We start from the raw sequence: 17,489 nt of genomic DNA on the forward strand, positions 1-17,489 counted from the left end.
GATGCCTGTAAACCTACCACTGCAACTAACCTCCACTTCAGGCAACAATTCCAAGTCAGGAATCACCATGTCAGGGGAAAATGAGGATTCTCCTCTACTCACCCCGTTACTTACTAAACATGATAAGAGCTGGATCGCACATGCGTATGAGCAACTGCTAATTTTAATCCAGAGAGAGGTAACAGGCACGTGATCCTCAGGCATGGCATGAGCAGTGTCTGTAATTCACTTTGGGATTTTTGAGAACCAAAACCAGTACACTTTTTAAAATATCTGTGTATATTCAAAGTGTTAGAGCAGTTTCGGGCACAGCATCATACCTGTTCTACCATACAGACAAAGCAGCGAAATTAGCTTCCCCTATCACTGTGCCTAATCCTGTATCATATATAAACTATTCAAAACCATCACTCAAGAACCATCACAAGATCCATCCTAAAACCAAGCAGATGTCCTTATCTATCCCACTCCAAGAGTTTTCTAATGTTCACACTGCAAGCAACTTTCATCTCACATCCAGCCTAAATTTACTCACAGCCAGTTTATACCCGTTCGTTCTTGTGCTAACCTTGCCCTTTAGATCTAATAGTTCTTTCCCTTCCCTGATGTTCGCCTCTCTGATGTATTTATAGACAGCAGTCATGTTCCCTCTCAGCCTTCATACTGTAAACTAAACAAGCTAAACTTCTAGTCTCTGGTTAGGCAGGCTCTCCAGTCCCCTAAACACCATGCTAGCCCTTCCCTGCACCTGTTCCAGCTTGAATTCCTTTCTTACAGACGGGCAACTAGAACTGTACAACACATGCCACAGAAGGACCCGACAAGCACTGTACAATAGCATTAGTATGCCCTTATCCTCACAGAAATAAATCCCCAATAATCTGCCTTTTCCACCGATGCATCAGCTGTGACACTCAGCATGCAGCCAAGCAATACACCCAAGGTTTCCCGAGTGCTAGAACTGTGCTAGACCACCGAATATCCCCTTGTGAGGAGCACTGAAGCGCTGCAACTGAAACACTACACCAGCGTTAAAGGAATAACTTTATCCTCTCAATTTAGTAACCACAATGGTTCAGTCTTGTGTGTTGTTCGGACTCTCAGTCCCAGACCAGCGCCTGTTTGGCCCTACCAAAGCCAAGGCAGCTGCACTACCAAGCACCCAAGAGAAAACAGCTCTAAATAAAAAATAAAATCTTAAAAGATTTGAAAAAAACCACACACCCATAAACAACACTTCCCCTGAGCCAGTCCCAGCACTAAAATCTGTGGAAACATAATATAAAATTGGCCAGAAAGTAAAATCAGGGACTCAAATCTCTATTAGCCAGAAGGATATGCAAGGGAAACGTTTAGTTTGTATCCCATTTTTCTACTCACCTCTCGCCATTCACTACTGGCCACCCAGAGACAGGATACCAAGTTAGACAGACCTTGCATGTGCCACTATGGAAACAAACTTCTGTCCTATTTATTTCAACACTGAGTCTCCACTATTCACACTCCCTTGCGATTCTGCAGGTTTTCACTATTTATATTTGATTTCATAATACCTCAGTAAACAACTGAAAGATACTGCTGTCTGGTACACTCTGGCTCAAAAACTTTGTTTTATGCAACCAGTACCATATCTGCACTGTGTATAAAACCACCGGAAAGTATTACTACTCCACTACAGTTCTTCCCACCTCAGCCACCAAAGAACCCTTCCTGCTACAGCCAGTCATTATTACCTTTGAAGTGTTAAGAAAAAGCCATAGGAAAACTCTAAATGCCGACTTGCTACATTAGTTTTTTGGTTTTTTTTCCCTGTCCTGAATAAGAAGGACTGAAGCTAGTATTAAATTTGATCTAGCCCAGCTGCTACAAACCTCCTATTCGGCACTGCACCCTCTATGGCACCTCCCCATACTGCTGATAGCAAGCAGGTAAGAGCTGCTCCATAATCTGATCAAATCACCACACAGAGGAGTTAAGTGTTAGAAAGGCAGGCGCAGCTACTACAGCCAAAGAAAAGAGGACTGATCAGCTGAACTGAGCATTAATGTTCAATGCCTACAGGAAACTAGATATCCTGCCGCCAAAACTCTGGTCTTTCTTAAATTTAAGGTGGGTTTTCCTGCCTATTAGGAGCATGCCAGCATAGGAGCCTAATGCAATTCAAGTCCAATGAGTCTTTAGCCCATTCGAAAATAGCTCTTCTCCCCACAATAGGAATTGTCAGAAGCAGGTTTTGCCAACAAAGCTTTTGTAACATGGGCATAGGGCAAGGAATAGGCTCTACTCACAACTCCAGGTCCAAGATCACTCTTGCTCCATAGTTCACTTCCCATATCTTTTGGGAATCACAACTAATTTAATTCATTTTTATTAGCAATTACAGCTTCATGTAAATAGGTTTTCAGGGATGAAATTGCTAAATGAATGTATATATTCCTAATCCTCACATCCTTCCAGCATCCCAAAACTCACCAGCTAACAGCAGCTGCTTGGAAACCCCTTACAAGTCCCTTTTTTCCTTCCCCAGATGGTGAAGTCTTTTTTTTTTTTTCCCCTGTGCACTAAATACTCAACAAAACATGCTTACCAAATTATCATATCAACCCATAAGCATGCATGATAATTATTTCTTAAATCAGGATTTCTTCCACTGAATTTCAACCAAAATAAACATGGTATAGAGAACAAATGTATGCTTATAGTGAACTACCATTCATCAGCTTAAGTAACTCTAATGGATGCCACTTTAAACTAAGCCTGCACCATCTGTTCTACCCCTCAATTAGCAAAGAAAGAAAAAAAATTCAATACACAGTTTAAGAAAGCCAGCTAATTTATGTAAGTTTTATTTCTCTTCAGCTCAGTGAAGCACATTCTTGTAATACTTGATATTCAGAAACAGATCCAAATGGAAGGCTGCTTTCTCTAACACTGTTAGGAGTTTTGTTAGGGGAAATAAAAGTTTCCCTGCAATATTTCACCATCTAAAAAAAATTCTCTGTAACATCCCACCACACATTTTATTTTAAAGAGTGTGATGCCTCTCTAAGTATCAAAATTAACTAGGAACTAAACAAATCAAATCTGAAGTCCTACACACATGAACACAAACAAAGCTCACGACACAGCCCTGCAGAACACCCACCCTGGCAGACTGGGTCCACCAGTACAGAACCTTGCTTGGTCAGCCAGAAGGCCTCCACAAGTGGAAGTGGTTACAGACCCTGGTGGCTGGGGACAAGTCAGATCCTAACTCCCCTCTCACAAGCAAAGCCCAGTCCTGTGGGCTGCTGGGCACAGAGCCTCACACAGATCAAGCTGCACTGGGACAAAGGGATCATCCCATCCAAGGGTAAGATACTCTCTTTAGCAAACATAGCCTGTGCAGTGAGAGTAGTGCAGCAACCAGAAAAAATAATAATTAAAAAAATCACTACTTGCCAAAGGTCAGGAAAAAACCCCAGTTTCATTCAGTTCCTTACTGCAAACCCCCACACCCCCACCCAGTTTTACTTCAAAGGGGTTTCTCCCACCACTCTGCAATATAAGAAAACATGGAGTAAAACCCTCTTCTCTATTTGTCGGATCCTGACCTGCTCAAAGGTTCCATCACCACCAAATCTCTATGCTGAGTTCACTCTTGGGTGCTGCTAGTCAAAAATGAACCAGCAATAGCAAGGGCTACTTTCCGTGTAAACCTCAACTACAACAGCACAGAGCACACGTCACAGGGAAGAAAAAAGGTGCAGGAGACCTCATCCCTATTGCTAGATGGAGGCGATGGTACAATACTCACCTGCTGTGGAGAAGCAGGAAAGAGAAGGCCACTGCCAAACACTCTCAGTTCACCTCTAGGAATATCAGGCTGGTAGAATACCACTTTAAGATCCTGGACATATTCCTTTACACTACATCTCAAAACGAAACATCAATGGCACATGATAGTCTACATACTGAGAAAGGTACATCGGCCGCAGACCAGTCAGGAGATCCTGTGTACTTAACAGCAGCACTACTAAACACTGCCACAGAGCAACTCAAAGTGAGATTGTTCACCAAGAAATTACTAACAATTTCAGCTCTCTCACCTTGCCATAGGATTGTGAAGCTGAGAGGACATGCTGAAGCTCCTGACGCTGCTGCATGTTTTGCTGCATGTCTCAAGACAGACAGCTCAGTGCAGGCCTTAGTTATTGTTCAGGGATTCAAGGATCTGCAAAATAACTCTGACTTTTTTGCTTAGCCAGGGGAAGAAATGGACTCAAGCCAAACCACCATCCTGACACGGCACAGACCAAGCAAACAAAGCGTGTGAAGAAATGGAACAGAGGCAGGATTCCTCTTTGGTCTGCAGCGTTCTCAAATACATTCCCCAGCCCAGCCTCACTAGCATACCCCACAGCTCCTAGTGCCCATGCAAACATAGGCTGCCTGCTCTAAGTAACTGAGCTCCAAAGAAGAGTAAGAGCTCTCGAGAAGACTCCATTTTTCCCACGGCACTAGTCTCAGGTCTTCCACCCACCTGAAGGCACTGCTGGGAAAACACAGGCCAGGCAATGCCTGTTGGGTGCAGTTCAAGCACACTCCCGGCAAGCACGCATACGCAATGGCCTTGCACTGGATCTCACAGCCTTGCTTCAGGTAACAACCCACACGTTGCCTTGACTTGAAAAGCATCCTGAACTATCCAAGTGCCTCCTGCACCTAAGGCAGCTGCCCAATATGCAGCAGGAATCAGTGACCAGGTCACAAGGCCATTTGTCAGAAGACTGAGAGTGCTGAGTGCTATCAGAAGTGTTAGGTCTCACTGTTCCACACATGATGCTTTTACGACTTGGACAGCACCAAGGAAAGAGAAGCACCTCTTCCCCCTCCATCATTGCTTTTTTGGTGCATCACTTGAAAAAGAAGATCGAATTGTCTCCAGTCCTCATACTGAGGTCAAGGACTTCACAAAGTAGTGTCAGGTTAAAATAGAAACCATGTACAGGAAAACCACCCAAGCCTAAAAATGTCAAGGATGGCTGTAACATCCATAGCTCAGACTTGTAAGCCAGTGAGGGAGACAGCTTGAGCCCTCCCTGTAGAGGCACAGGAATTTCATCATCAGTTGAGGCTCCCTTTGAACCAAACTGAACTGAATTGACTCAGAGATGTCACTTCTCTTCGGCTCACTGATGTTTCCTCGGTGATAATATGTAAGCACAAATGTTGAATTAGAATAGTCCTAGACGGACAGGAGCAATGAATCAACTGAGTGCTGTCCCAACACAATGTGTCCCATTACCCACACTCAGTCTAATTCCGCGAGCACACACGTTATCACTGAAGTGTCAGGAAATTTCAGACCATGCAGATGACCTCAATCTTTGTTTTAAGCCAATACTTTTCCAAATGAAGGGAGTGAGGTGAGCAGAGCAGCAGAGTGCAAAGCTAACGGCTTTTTCAACGGTGACCGAACAAGGGCAGTTTAGCCGTCCAGATGGCTGTTCCAGGGCAGCCATGCTCGGCCTTTCACTCTCAAGGTTGTTACACTAATCCATGACCGGGGTCAGATGACACAGCCACCCTGTTCTCCCTCACGCCAGACAGATCTGAGCTTCTGAACCCCCACCCCACAAGCAGTTCAGAAGGTGACTATAACACAGAGGAAGGCACTAAAACAAGAGATTGGTACACAGTGATACACTAAACCTTGGCTGGATACTGAAGCAGACCCCACCACATTGCTAACCCCCAGATAGCCAGCTTGCCCCACTCCAAGGTTTCACGTCCTCTATTATACTTATTCACTGAAAAAACACCCTCCAGACATCTGAGATGTCTGTTATGCTTACTAGAACTTAAACACAGCAAATGCTATCTATAGAACACGCACATTAATGAACAGCCAGCTCAGCAGCATGAGTTCTGGAACAGAGTCACTGCAGTACAGAAGGGCCACCAGTTTGTTACTGCAGAATAAAAATGTGTAGTTCAACAGACAAAAGGCTGGGAAGGAGAGGGGTGGAAGAGAGAGAGAACAATTTATCCTGAAAGGAATTCTGCTAAGTGTGATGCTGGAATTGCATACTGCAAGTATGCAGTAAGTACTGCATAGATCTGCGATCCGTATCACTTCATAAAATCCATGCAAACAGCACGTTTCAAGTTTACTGTACTTGGGTTACCTTTCCACTGAGAATCACAGAAGTCTGTAGGGAAAAGGCAGTTAGCAAGAAAAGGGGGAGTAACATCATGCAATGCTCTCAGGAAATTATACATACAATGCTTGTTCATGACAACAAACTAAGACTTCACGAGCTTCACCAGAATGGACCTTTTACTGAAATGATACTGGCTTTGGTGGTTTGTTGGTTTGGGGGGGTGGGGGGTGGGGGGTGTTCTTTTGTTCCTACTTGCCAAATCACTTCTACCTCAGCTGCTTGCTGACAAAAATTAAGAGGAAAAAACGCAGCTGTGCAGAACACATTGACAAATACACTGCAATCTCACAACCATTTCTCAGCGAAAATTTCTGTTAAAAATAGTTTAAATTAATCCGAGGATGCTGAGCTTCAGAGCACTTGCAACCTACACTGCTAGTCTCTCCACTTCTACAGGAAAGAATTCCATTACGACACTCAGTTAATTATCTGGAGGCTCAGCTCTATAGGAACTTGAGCGCTCAGACTTTTCTGGACTTAGCAGAAAGGAACAAAGTTTCCTATTAGGTCCCATACAACAGCTTAAGTACCCTATTAGACTTGTCAGAGTGCCTCATGAAGGGAACCAGGAGGAGTTTTCCAAGCCACAGCTGAGAACCCCTCCCCACTCCCACAGCACATGCGAGTGGTAGGACTTCCTCACTAAGACCTGTAGAAAGATGAAGCAACATAAAGGGAGTAACAAGGCAGCGCAGCTCTATGTCCTACCAACTCACTGCAACATTGTCAAATTCAACAGAACATGCATGCATACACACACATACACACGACCTTTTGTGAGCTAAGTACAGTAGATCAACTGTAGTTAAGTTGCCCCCAGAAAATAGGAAAAAAAAATCTAGCAAGATTTAATGACAGTGAAAAATCCTGCTGGTTATATATACTTTTTGCAGTTTCACTTTTTTAATATAGCAGGAAATCAACGTTGCTAACTACTGGAATGATCAAAGCATGCCACCAGCTAACAATGTACACAAAGAAACCAGGGTAACACCAAACTTAAATCCATTTATCAAAACCTCATTTACTGAATTTTTACTGCCTTGAGTCCTCAATATCGTGTTGGCTACCAACTACCAAGAAATGGGACAAGAATGGTTCATTCAGCATAATTATCAGCTTACAGAACAGTATATTAGAAAGTCTGCTATACAACTTTCACTTAGATCAAGTGGCACTTGACACTGAAACTTCGGAGTGTAATCACATTCCATTTGACAAGTCTTACCTTGTAATTGCTGGAATTTACCCAAGAAGTGGCCAGTCCATCAACCATTTTATCCAGCATAGTCTGATCATGTTCAAGATCAGCTGACTTCTGTTTATCTGAGAAGTAATCTATCAATTCCTGGCCAACTTGAAGTCTCTTTCCAACATCCTTCTGCAACACCTGGGCTAGGCAGTACTCCATACTGGGCTCCATAGTGTCTTAGAAATACAGCACCAGCAAGAAAGCTAGAGGGCAGTAGGTCCAAAAAATCCCTTTATAAACGTACGCAGGAGGTCGCCTCTTTGTTCGATGAAGGTTACTGAGGGTCTGGGTTTCAAAGATGCAATTCTGAGTATGGCAACAATGCACCATGTGTGTGTGAACAGCAGCTGGCAGGATATTAAAAGTCCAATTTAAATAACTAGTAATAGATGAAGCAACAAGCAGTGCTGTACTGTTGAGTCTGCAATAATTCCCAATTCAGCAGTCCATTCTGAAAGAAATGAAAAAGAACAGTATTATAGGTTAAATTAAGACTGGAGCAAAAAAAGATTGAAAGCATGTCACAAAATAGGTTATTCATATACAGCTGCAAAGCTGTGATAAGCTGGATATGAGCAGCATTGTTCTATTTTAAGGAATCAGACAAGGTAGGTCAGGACAAAAATCTTTGGTTATTCTTCACAACAGCCGTTACCCATCAGTTCCCTACAAGTTTTAGTGACAGACAGTAAATTAGGCGCTTAAGGAATAGCTGATTAGTAATCAATATTATTGCAACTGCCACCATCACCACCCACCCAAAAAGGTAGAGACAAAATCCTTAAGCAGGTCACCAGGAAATGCATCTGCTTTAAGAAGTGAAAGCAGGAAGAGGCCTGGATCCTGTTTTGACTGTTGGTCTTCAACAATCAATGGCATCAGCTGGCCAGCAAGATAGAGCACAACACTAGGCTCCAGGAAATGTAAAATGAGCAATTTTCATAAACTAGGTGCTCAAGCTGTTTCCAGGCTGAATTCTGTTACATCGCAACTACACATGTCCAGGAAACAGCACTGGCACAGTCTAGATGCAGTTCAACCAAGAGCGCCCATGGTGTCCTGAAAACCAAGGCCATACATAAGAAAGGCTGGACCAAACTTTCCTGCCATTCAGAGGAACAGCGTCACCTCTGAAGTAAGTTTTTGGCTTATGTGTAAAAAAGCGTCTATATGGCTGGGATTTGTTACATTCTTCAACTCTAGAAACTCTCCTGTCTGAAGATTTCATTAGGAACCTAGCTGCAGCTTTTTTTTTTTTTCCTGGTCCCTCCACCTGCCATTAAACATATCCCTCCAAGCAACCAGGGAACAGACCCTGGGCCTGTCCCTCCAGCCTCCCACAGACCAGGGCTCCCAACACCCCCGTTCTGCATCCTGAAGCACTCCCTCATCACCAGTTAGCTGTTTCAGGAGGCAGTGATAAAAATCCACAGTGGGTTTTTTTTGTTGTTTCCTGTCTAATAATACCCAAAGCTAGAAATCTGCCCTACTTTTTCCGCCAGCACGAGGAAAGCAGGTCAAGCTCAGAGCAAGGGAAGAGGCTGTGGAGCAGACACCTGGCTCAGTAAACAGCTGGGAGAAAGCTGGAGGCACAAGTTCACTAATTGGAGTCACTGTGGCAGCAAATCCATGTACCTTGTGTTAGAGCAAATAAGGCCTCCACAGAAGTCTTAATAAAACAAAGTGGACCTGACAGCAGACGAGATGCACACAAGAACCCTAACCTGGAAACAAAAGCACACCTCACACGACAGACTACTTCAGTTCATTATCTCACCTCCATCCTCCTTGGACAGACTTAAAAACTGCCACATCTTAACACCACCAAGCACAGCATCGAGATGCAGCACAGAGGCTTGTGGTCTCGAGATTCCCTAACCCTACAAGTGTTGGCAGACATGCCCCAGCTGCCCACACAGGCTGCTCTGCTTATTCATCAGGCAGGATGTGTCACCTACGGAGAGCAGGTCCCTCCGTTCCAGGCAGCCAGTTCAAATCCCCACTGGCTGACAGCAATCAAAACTGGTTCTGTACATCCAGGGACTCACCTCTGCCAACTGCCTGGCAAATCTTACCATCAGCCTGAAGGGATTGTTTGTGTTTGTAGACTAAACTCCCTCCTCACCAGCAAAACCTAACCCCCACAGCAGCAAGGAAGCATGAGCTGCAACTGCCCACACGGCACCTCAGGCTTTAAGTTAATGCCATGACAGCTTATTGCTTGTGACCATTACCCCAAACTGAACCACCTAAAGAACATACCAAAGTCTCACCATTTTGCTTCAAGTCACTTCAAGAGCGATTTGACTTCAAATTCTAGAATTGTCAATACTCCAACTGATACTCTTAGAACACCTTTTTTCTTTCTAAGAGACATTGGTTTGAAACTAGAAGAAAGCCACGCCTTTTCTCATTGCTGAAGCTAGTTTCTCACTCATTTCAGCTTAGCACCAACTCCAAAAGCAGTGCTCTGAGCTTTCGCATCCTCAACCAAAACGGTTAATGACACGGCTCCAACTACCCATGGCAGCACAGGCAAAAGAAGGGGGTGGCTTCAAGCAATCATAAAAGCACAGCAGAAGTTTTCCTCCAAGTCTTCCTGTCTGTACCTTTGAATATTGGCCCCTGCCCTGCCCTCTAGCATGGGCTGGTCTTGCTCCTTGCTGCAGGCACTCCAGCTATGCGAGACAGTATTACATACAGGAGGTTCTAAGCATCTAACAGAAGGGTTTTCACACAGCAAGGCAGCACGTCACCGCATACCTCTCCAGTGGAGCACTACTGGAGAAGGGGCAGGTAAGAGATACTCAGCAGCTACCACGCTCTAGCTGAAACCTTTCAAGTTAGCTGGGTGGTTTGCTTCTGGACTCCAGAAGCTGCACACATGTTCAAAAGGAGACACTTCTGTTGGACTGGATAGAACACTGTGAAGAAGTCCCCTAATTGCTTTCAAAATGGAAATGTGGAACTTGCTTAAACTTGAAAATTCAGATTACAGGAGGGTGTGAATGACTTAAATTACCACAGAATAGCCATTTTTTATTAACTCCACACATAAACAAGTCCCAACACATCCAAGAAACCATTAGCTGGCCATGCTGCCACGAGAAAGGAACATTCAAAGTTTCAAGTCTTTCTTCTATGTGGTTTTCATTTAAAAGTTTGTAAGCCTCTGCCTACAGGCACAGAAACAATCTTTTAAGCAAACTGATATAAACAAATTTCTCTCAGACTTCCTCATTTTTTAAACATGTAAAGTAAGGCATAGGATAAAAATTATGGTGCACTATAGAAGAACAGATTTATGCCATAACCTTGAGGACTGTAGTCTAAAGAAGATCCACTATACATTATGGCACCAGGGGAGAAGAGCCAGAAATACCTTTGAAACCTGGGGAAAACAGTAACAGAAAGCCAAGAGGAATGGCTCAAGCTGGCTTGCATCTACCAGGCAACAGGTGTTTAAGCTGCACTTTTTTTAACCAAGAAAAAAAAAAGCTTTTCTGCACATGTTAGGAAGTCTGTTGACTCCCCCTCTTCCTCACAAGAGGAAGTGGAAAAAACACCACCTGAGAAAACCAAGACCCAAGCTGACAAAAAATGAACCTCCCAGGCAATGAAGCATATGGCTTCTACATCCCACCAAGTTTGAAATCAACAGGACAGATGCTCCCCACATAACAAGCTTTGGTAATCACAAAGCCACAGTTTCACCCCAGCGGTTCACTTCTGTTTCTGCAGAATTTAAATGCCATAGTTTTCAGTAGCCGATGTTACAAACAATTTAGGACTGGGATTTTGAGTACCACCTCTTCCCACAGGCGCAGAGTCAGGCAGAAGTCAAGACATCTCAGTGGCACAGTTCCTGTACGAAGAGCTCCTCCAGGTTTTGAGGATTGTGCATATAGGCTCCAAAAGAAGGTTCTTCTCCAATCCTCCTACTAGGCTTGCAGTTTGCACTACGGGAGACAGGCTAGGCTACATCTGGCATAACGTCAACACATCAACAAGAGAAAAAAAACGTTCTCCTCACCATCCCAACTCTGTCACTGCAAAAATAAAGCTCCCCCTTTCACTAATAAGCCATCAAAACTATGTGCTTAGTCAAAGCCTCTGCCAGTAATGCCTAAATTTTCTATCAAAAGCTATCCAGCAGAAAGCCACCAGAGGTTTGTATTTAGTGCCAGCTTGGAGCTCAAAATGATGAATTTAAAGGAGAAAAATGACAAAGACTGAACAGACCGAAGTTACTCAGCCTAGATACTACCACTGTAGCATTATAGAAGCTGGTACAATTCACAGCAAAGCAACTGGCTCAGCACGTAGAATAAGTCAAACCAAACAGTAAAAAGGAAATACTTGTTGCCTAAGGTGCTGTGGCAATATTAAGCTGGGTACACAAGCCAGTGAACTTTTTTCAGTGCTTAGGAGAACCCCACTGACCCCCGACTAAGCTGAACTGCATTATTTGCAATTCTCAAGTTATCTTATGATAACTGTACAGGAAATCTTACATCTTACTCTTGCAATGAGGAAGGAAACCTGGAGCACGTAAAGAATGCAATATTACTCTCCTGGGGGCTTGTCTATACTTGGGAGCTCTTCCAACATAGCTATTCAACTTTAAAAATTACACTCCACTCTTCTCCTGTAGTCATCTGGTTATCGTCTTTTTTTATGTTGTTAACAAACCAGTGCAGTCCGCGACCTCCCTAGTCAACTGCTCCAACACAGCTAACTCAAGGCACAAGGCTGGCACAGAGACAAAATACTGCTGCCACTCACAATCACTGTAGACAAGAGCCAGTACACTCAATAACCAGGCCTTTCCAGTCACCTTCCAGAAAGTATCTCTGTACCTACTTCCAGCCAGTAACCTTAACTTGTAAACGTAACAATTCCTTTCTTGGGGTCTTTTTTTTTTTTTTTTTTTTTTTTTTTTTTACATGGTTAGATGTAGCCCAGCAGTTGTAGAAATAACACAGCACACAGTTGTACCAACAAGCCTCCTTCTTCACAAGTCTCAGGACCTAGCTGCATACAAATGCCAGTTTAAAATTAGTTCAAGGTACATCAGACAGACATTTCTTTGAACCTTGCTTGTCCGTAACAAAGAACTCAACTCCTCCTTCAGATTTCCAGCATAGTCAAACACAGCAACTTTTCAAGTAGAAAAGCTACCAGGCATCAACCTGCAGTAATTCACTGGTACTGGAAGGTGGGCAGGGTAAATAGCTATTGGGTTTGCCAGCCAAGGCCCCTTGGGCAAGAAGTTCAGAGCAATCAGAATAGCACCCAGAAATCGCATACTGCAAAGACAAAATGGAGATCTCGACAGCAAGGCAGTGTCAAACTGCAGCTCTGCACAAAGGATGGAAACTCGCAGCCCTCTCTCCACTCTATTTTTGCTTCAGCCAGTACCAGCTATCCCCAGCCTGGAGGGGATTTGGTGTCAGGCCTTTACAAAGTATGGCACTCACTAAGCACTCAGTCAAACCAACTCTTTGCTCGATGCTGAAGTAGCAGTGCACAAGGCAGCTGCACTGACAGTCTCTAAGCTCTAAGTGTTCTCCGTTGTTCAAACCCTCTGAGAGTATGAGGTGGCAAGTAAAACACCATGCCCTACTTGAAGAAAGCAGCAACCTTTTTCTGGAACCAAAGGCAGTTCACAAGAAACACCCACCCAGCAACTGACAGGAGGGTCTTACTTTCCTTCACCTGTCTCAGTAAGTAGGCAATGTGTCTTTTAGTGCCTGGAAACATTGCACAATCACTGTGAGTGTTTTAAGTCAGTAATTACCTCCGCCTTGTAGTTGAGCCTCCCCCAGTCCGAAGATGGTATCTCAGATTTCCAGCCTGACAACTGATGCTCACCACATTAGCTGAGGGGACTGCCCCACGCTCGCCTCAGCCTACTGACCACACTTCACGCAGACTCCTTCCACGTACACCCCCTATACAGTAACTTTAGCTGTCTTCAGACAGAACAGCCACTGCTCTACTAGTACTCACCAGTACAGCCTTGCTGATAAGCAAACTGCTGCCCATGTGGATGCAGCTCCCTTGCTGGATGCTGCTATGAGGACCTCAACAGAGGGTTTGTTCCTCCTGCCACAGCACCAGCCACGCTAAGGAAGTGTTTGCAAAACTCACTGCTGTTGTGGGCAGGCCACCCTCAGAAGAACCACGGCTGGCTGAAGGCTTGCTAGGACTCTGCTAAGTATCAGCTGTTCTTCAAACTTGCTTGGTGTTTAAGGGGTTCGTGTTTAAAGTACAGACTGTAACCAACCCACACCACAGCACAACTTCAATGTCATGAGGAAAACTGATTTCTAGATTTCTAGAAATCTAGAAAAAAAAAAGGCAGATTTCTAGAACAAAGACGGCTGAAACATTTCCAGGGCTTAAGCTAACTAAGGTTTTCTAGCCCCCCCACACAATCCTTCTAGGACAGATGCTAGCTGTTAAAAGTTGCATTACCCTACCCTGGGTAAGATGAGAGATAAGCCTCAGATAACAGGAATTCTTATGCCTCCGCTAAAGGTTTGCATTACTGCCTCGGTAACTGAACACCTCACATAGAGATACCAATTTCAGAAAGGCATCAATCTTCCAAAAATCTCCACAGTAATGAAGCTATAGCAAATCAAGACAACTTGCAGGTCACCTCAATGTGACCCCAACACCCTACACTAATGGAACCACTTTGCAGAGTGGGAGTAACCCTTCAAGAGCAGGGCAGAAAATTAGATGAGCTTTAACATCCTTTGTTTTCCTAACACAGCCCCTCTCTGAAATTAGTTTGGTTTTAACTTTGTCTGAGACCAAGGACAAGTCTAGAATGAACTTTCAAGGTCTCTTTCCTTTTTAACAGTTTGAGCACCAAGATGTACATCAAAATCCTATGTTATGACATCCCAGTTCATGGTTCCAAGGTATACACTGCAAGGAATTTATTAGGGGCCTACTGGATCATGGGGGTGGGCATGCAGGCGGAACTATCCTCATAACACCTTCCACTGTGAATAGTACCTGAGTTGTGGGTTTCTGTGTACAAAAACATCCTTCTCTCCCTCATTCTGGAGATCTAACCTTACCTTAAGAGCACAGCCTGCAGACTCCACCTCTGACACCTGTGGGACCCTGGCCAACAAACCACACAGCACTGGTTCTCTCTGACTTCCAGCTCTGCAAGGTATCAGAGCCAAGGGTGTGCAAGGTCCCTCAAGGGGCTGCAGTGATGCATCCTAGAAGGACAGAGGTGGCATCCAGCCCCCTTCCTACTGCAACTATGAGTGCAGGGCAAAACTTTCCAGAGTCACAAGGGCCCTAACACTCTCCTCCACAATCCAGCATCAATACTGGATCATCTGGAAAAACGTGGGGAAAAAAGGAAAAGAAGAAACCTTCACCTGTAGCTTCATGTGGGTAAAATACTTCGCAAGGTTTGGAAGTAGAACACTACTGATAGAGCAGAGTGGCCCATCACTTGCCAGGTTGCTAGCAGGACAAATGGCTTCACAACACACATCTGAATCTTGTAACCTCTATTTGTATCGCAATAGATTAAGTCTCTTAGGCTAAGATTACTGATTTAGCCGGTCCTGAAGATGGAAAGCATCTCTTAATGTACAAAAGCTGAGGAAAAATGTTGGGAAAATACACAATAATCTCCTATTTTACAGGCAGAAATAGGGTAGAAATTCAGTACCTTTCCCAGAGCCACTGCAAAGCAAGTCTCCAGCGGCAATGGGAACTGAGGATGAGAACACCTTGGGGAAAGAAAAAACCTATACCACCACATGCTGGTACAAGATCAGGATAATCTAGTTTTTCAAGAGATCAGTGGGTTTGATATAACTCAACAAATGCTCCAGGACCTCATTATCCTTACTGATGTATAACTGCCTAGTGACACAGAAGAAGTAGGTAAGGTTTTGTGTACATGTCCAAGCCAGAACTACCCTGGAAGGAAGTAACTGAGAGACAAGTGCTAGCAGTAAAATGACAGATTGGAATGGAAAAATAATACACAAGATCATACTTTGGGTACAGGCCCTCAAGAGACACAAGCACCTTTCAGTCTGATTTCTTCCCTCTGCATCTCACACCATATTCTCAAAACATACATGTTTATTTTAGACCACATTAACAAAACGTGTGTGATATGGGAGTAACAAAAGATAAAAATCCTACTCCATGCAGTCTACACCTCAAGTAAGTTCACTCACAGAAGAACCTCAGACAGGCAAGTAGATACTACAGCCACAAACAAAAGCACCTCCAATTCAAAGAAAATTTCTTACATGCATACTTGTGACAAGTCATGCCAAGATGCTGCCGATATGAAAACCAATCAGACACCCCAAATTGAACAAGACATGACCTCAGTCTGTTATAGGCTCCTACCTGGCTGTGGGAATCAACAGGAGCATTTTGCAAGTTAATAGTTTTGGAAAAAGTTTATTTTCTTCATCTCTTTTCAGGCTTCCCAGCTTATGTCCATCTCTTCCCTCCGTGACTCTAAACACAAACTTGTCTGCATGACAGAATAGGGCTCTTTGCCTACCCCTGTTCTCCAGGGCTGCCAGCCCTCATGGTAACTGTTAGCCAAGGACAGGAGAACTCTCGGCAGCAGCTGTATTTCAACTGCTGACAGAGGTCAGCAGAAACCAGCAGCTAGGATCAGTTCAGCTCCAGTGAGGGGAAAGAGGCTTACTCTCTACACTCAGGCATCAGATTCTGTTCAGCCTGGTATTTACAATCACACATAAGCGGATGGCCAAAGATATCCCCCAACACAGGCAGCAAGGGATCATGGAAAGCCACCACTGCACTCAAGATTCATAAAACAGTAGGTGGAAGGAGCAGAGGAGGAACAGCAGAACAGGGTTTTGTTTGACAATACCATGAATTGGGCTGAACTCTAGCAGCAGTTAAGAGACTGCTGGGCTAAGAACCACCTGCAATGTAACAGGCAGACACATACCTGCGATTCCTCCCTTCTGCTCAGCATCACTTTGAAACACAGGTCAGAATCTGACTCCATTTTGATCAGATCTTTGCCTCAGTAAATCATTGTTGGTTCGATTTTGCTTTATGAAGTATCTTGGAATCTAAAGCATCTACAAGCAAAGTGTAAAGACGGGCCCAGCTTAAACCCAAAAGACAGAAACGCTGCACCAGGGACTGGCCTGCTTAGGCTGTTTAGCCTAATTCTGCTGGCAGAGGAAACAAATTGGAGACTTTTAAATCTGCCTAGTAACTTCCAATAAAGTAACAATAATGATGCTATTCTAACAATTAATTTTGGTGTTTCTACTTGGCATACTGTTTCTAGACGTGGAATGGACATCTCCCTCCTTGTGAAGCCAAACATGCCAAGATTTCATTGACAGATCAGGAAACCAGACGAACTCAAACACTAACCATGAATTGAGATCAAATCTTTCAGAGAGCACCTGCAGTCTCTCAGACCACAAAACCCACTTCTTGCCCTCCTATAACTTGAACAGTTACAACTCTATCCAGATCGTTCGGGGTTTGGTTTTCTTGTGTGTGTGCAAGAGTGCTAGTGCTGCCAAAGAGAGGAGAAAGTGATCTCTTATGATCTCTTTATGACAGCCATACACTAGTGCAGTCCAGAATACCAAGGAACTTGCACATGTTTAGCTCTTCAGAATCCTGCTGTGCAAAGTTCTTAACTAGCTCACATCAGGCTTTCAGGCAGCTTTGAGGACTGATAACAGGTTGGTCCAATACACAATATCCAAAACACTGAGTGAGCCCTAAAGAAACACACAATACAAACTTCAGCACTGTATGGGTTGGTGAAAACGAAGAAACTGAGCAAAGAGCAGCATGAAGTGTACACCATTAAACAGCAGGGTAAAAGCTAAGGCTATTCTGCACAAGACTGCCACAAACATCAATCCTTCATTGAGGAAAGAAGTGAACCTCTTCCTTCACAGTCAGACTGCTTTAAATTTACTGGTCAGTCTGAAGAAATTAACAGACAAAACCAGTCTATT

General features: G+C 44.0%; 1 protein-coding gene across 1 annotated transcript in view; it reads right to left on the minus strand.

The window, feature by feature from the left end:
* Positions 1-17,489, minus strand: part of CLASP1 (cytoplasmic linker associated protein 1) — a 181,232-nt gene that overhangs the window by 160,916 nt on the left and 2,827 nt on the right. The window contains exon 2 of the mRNA XM_056348183.1: positions 7,435-7,909. Within this exon, the coding sequence (XP_056204158.1) occupies positions 7,435-7,629 (195 nt within the window). The 5' untranslated portion in view covers positions 7,630-7,909. The remainder of the gene's footprint in view (positions 1-7,434; positions 7,910-17,489) is intronic.

The sequence above is a fragment of the Falco biarmicus genome, chromosome 8 (genome assembly GCF_023638135.1).
Source record: "Falco biarmicus isolate bFalBia1 chromosome 8, bFalBia1.pri, whole genome shotgun sequence".
Lineage (NCBI taxonomy): Eukaryota > Metazoa > Chordata > Aves > Falconiformes > Falconidae > Falco > Falco biarmicus.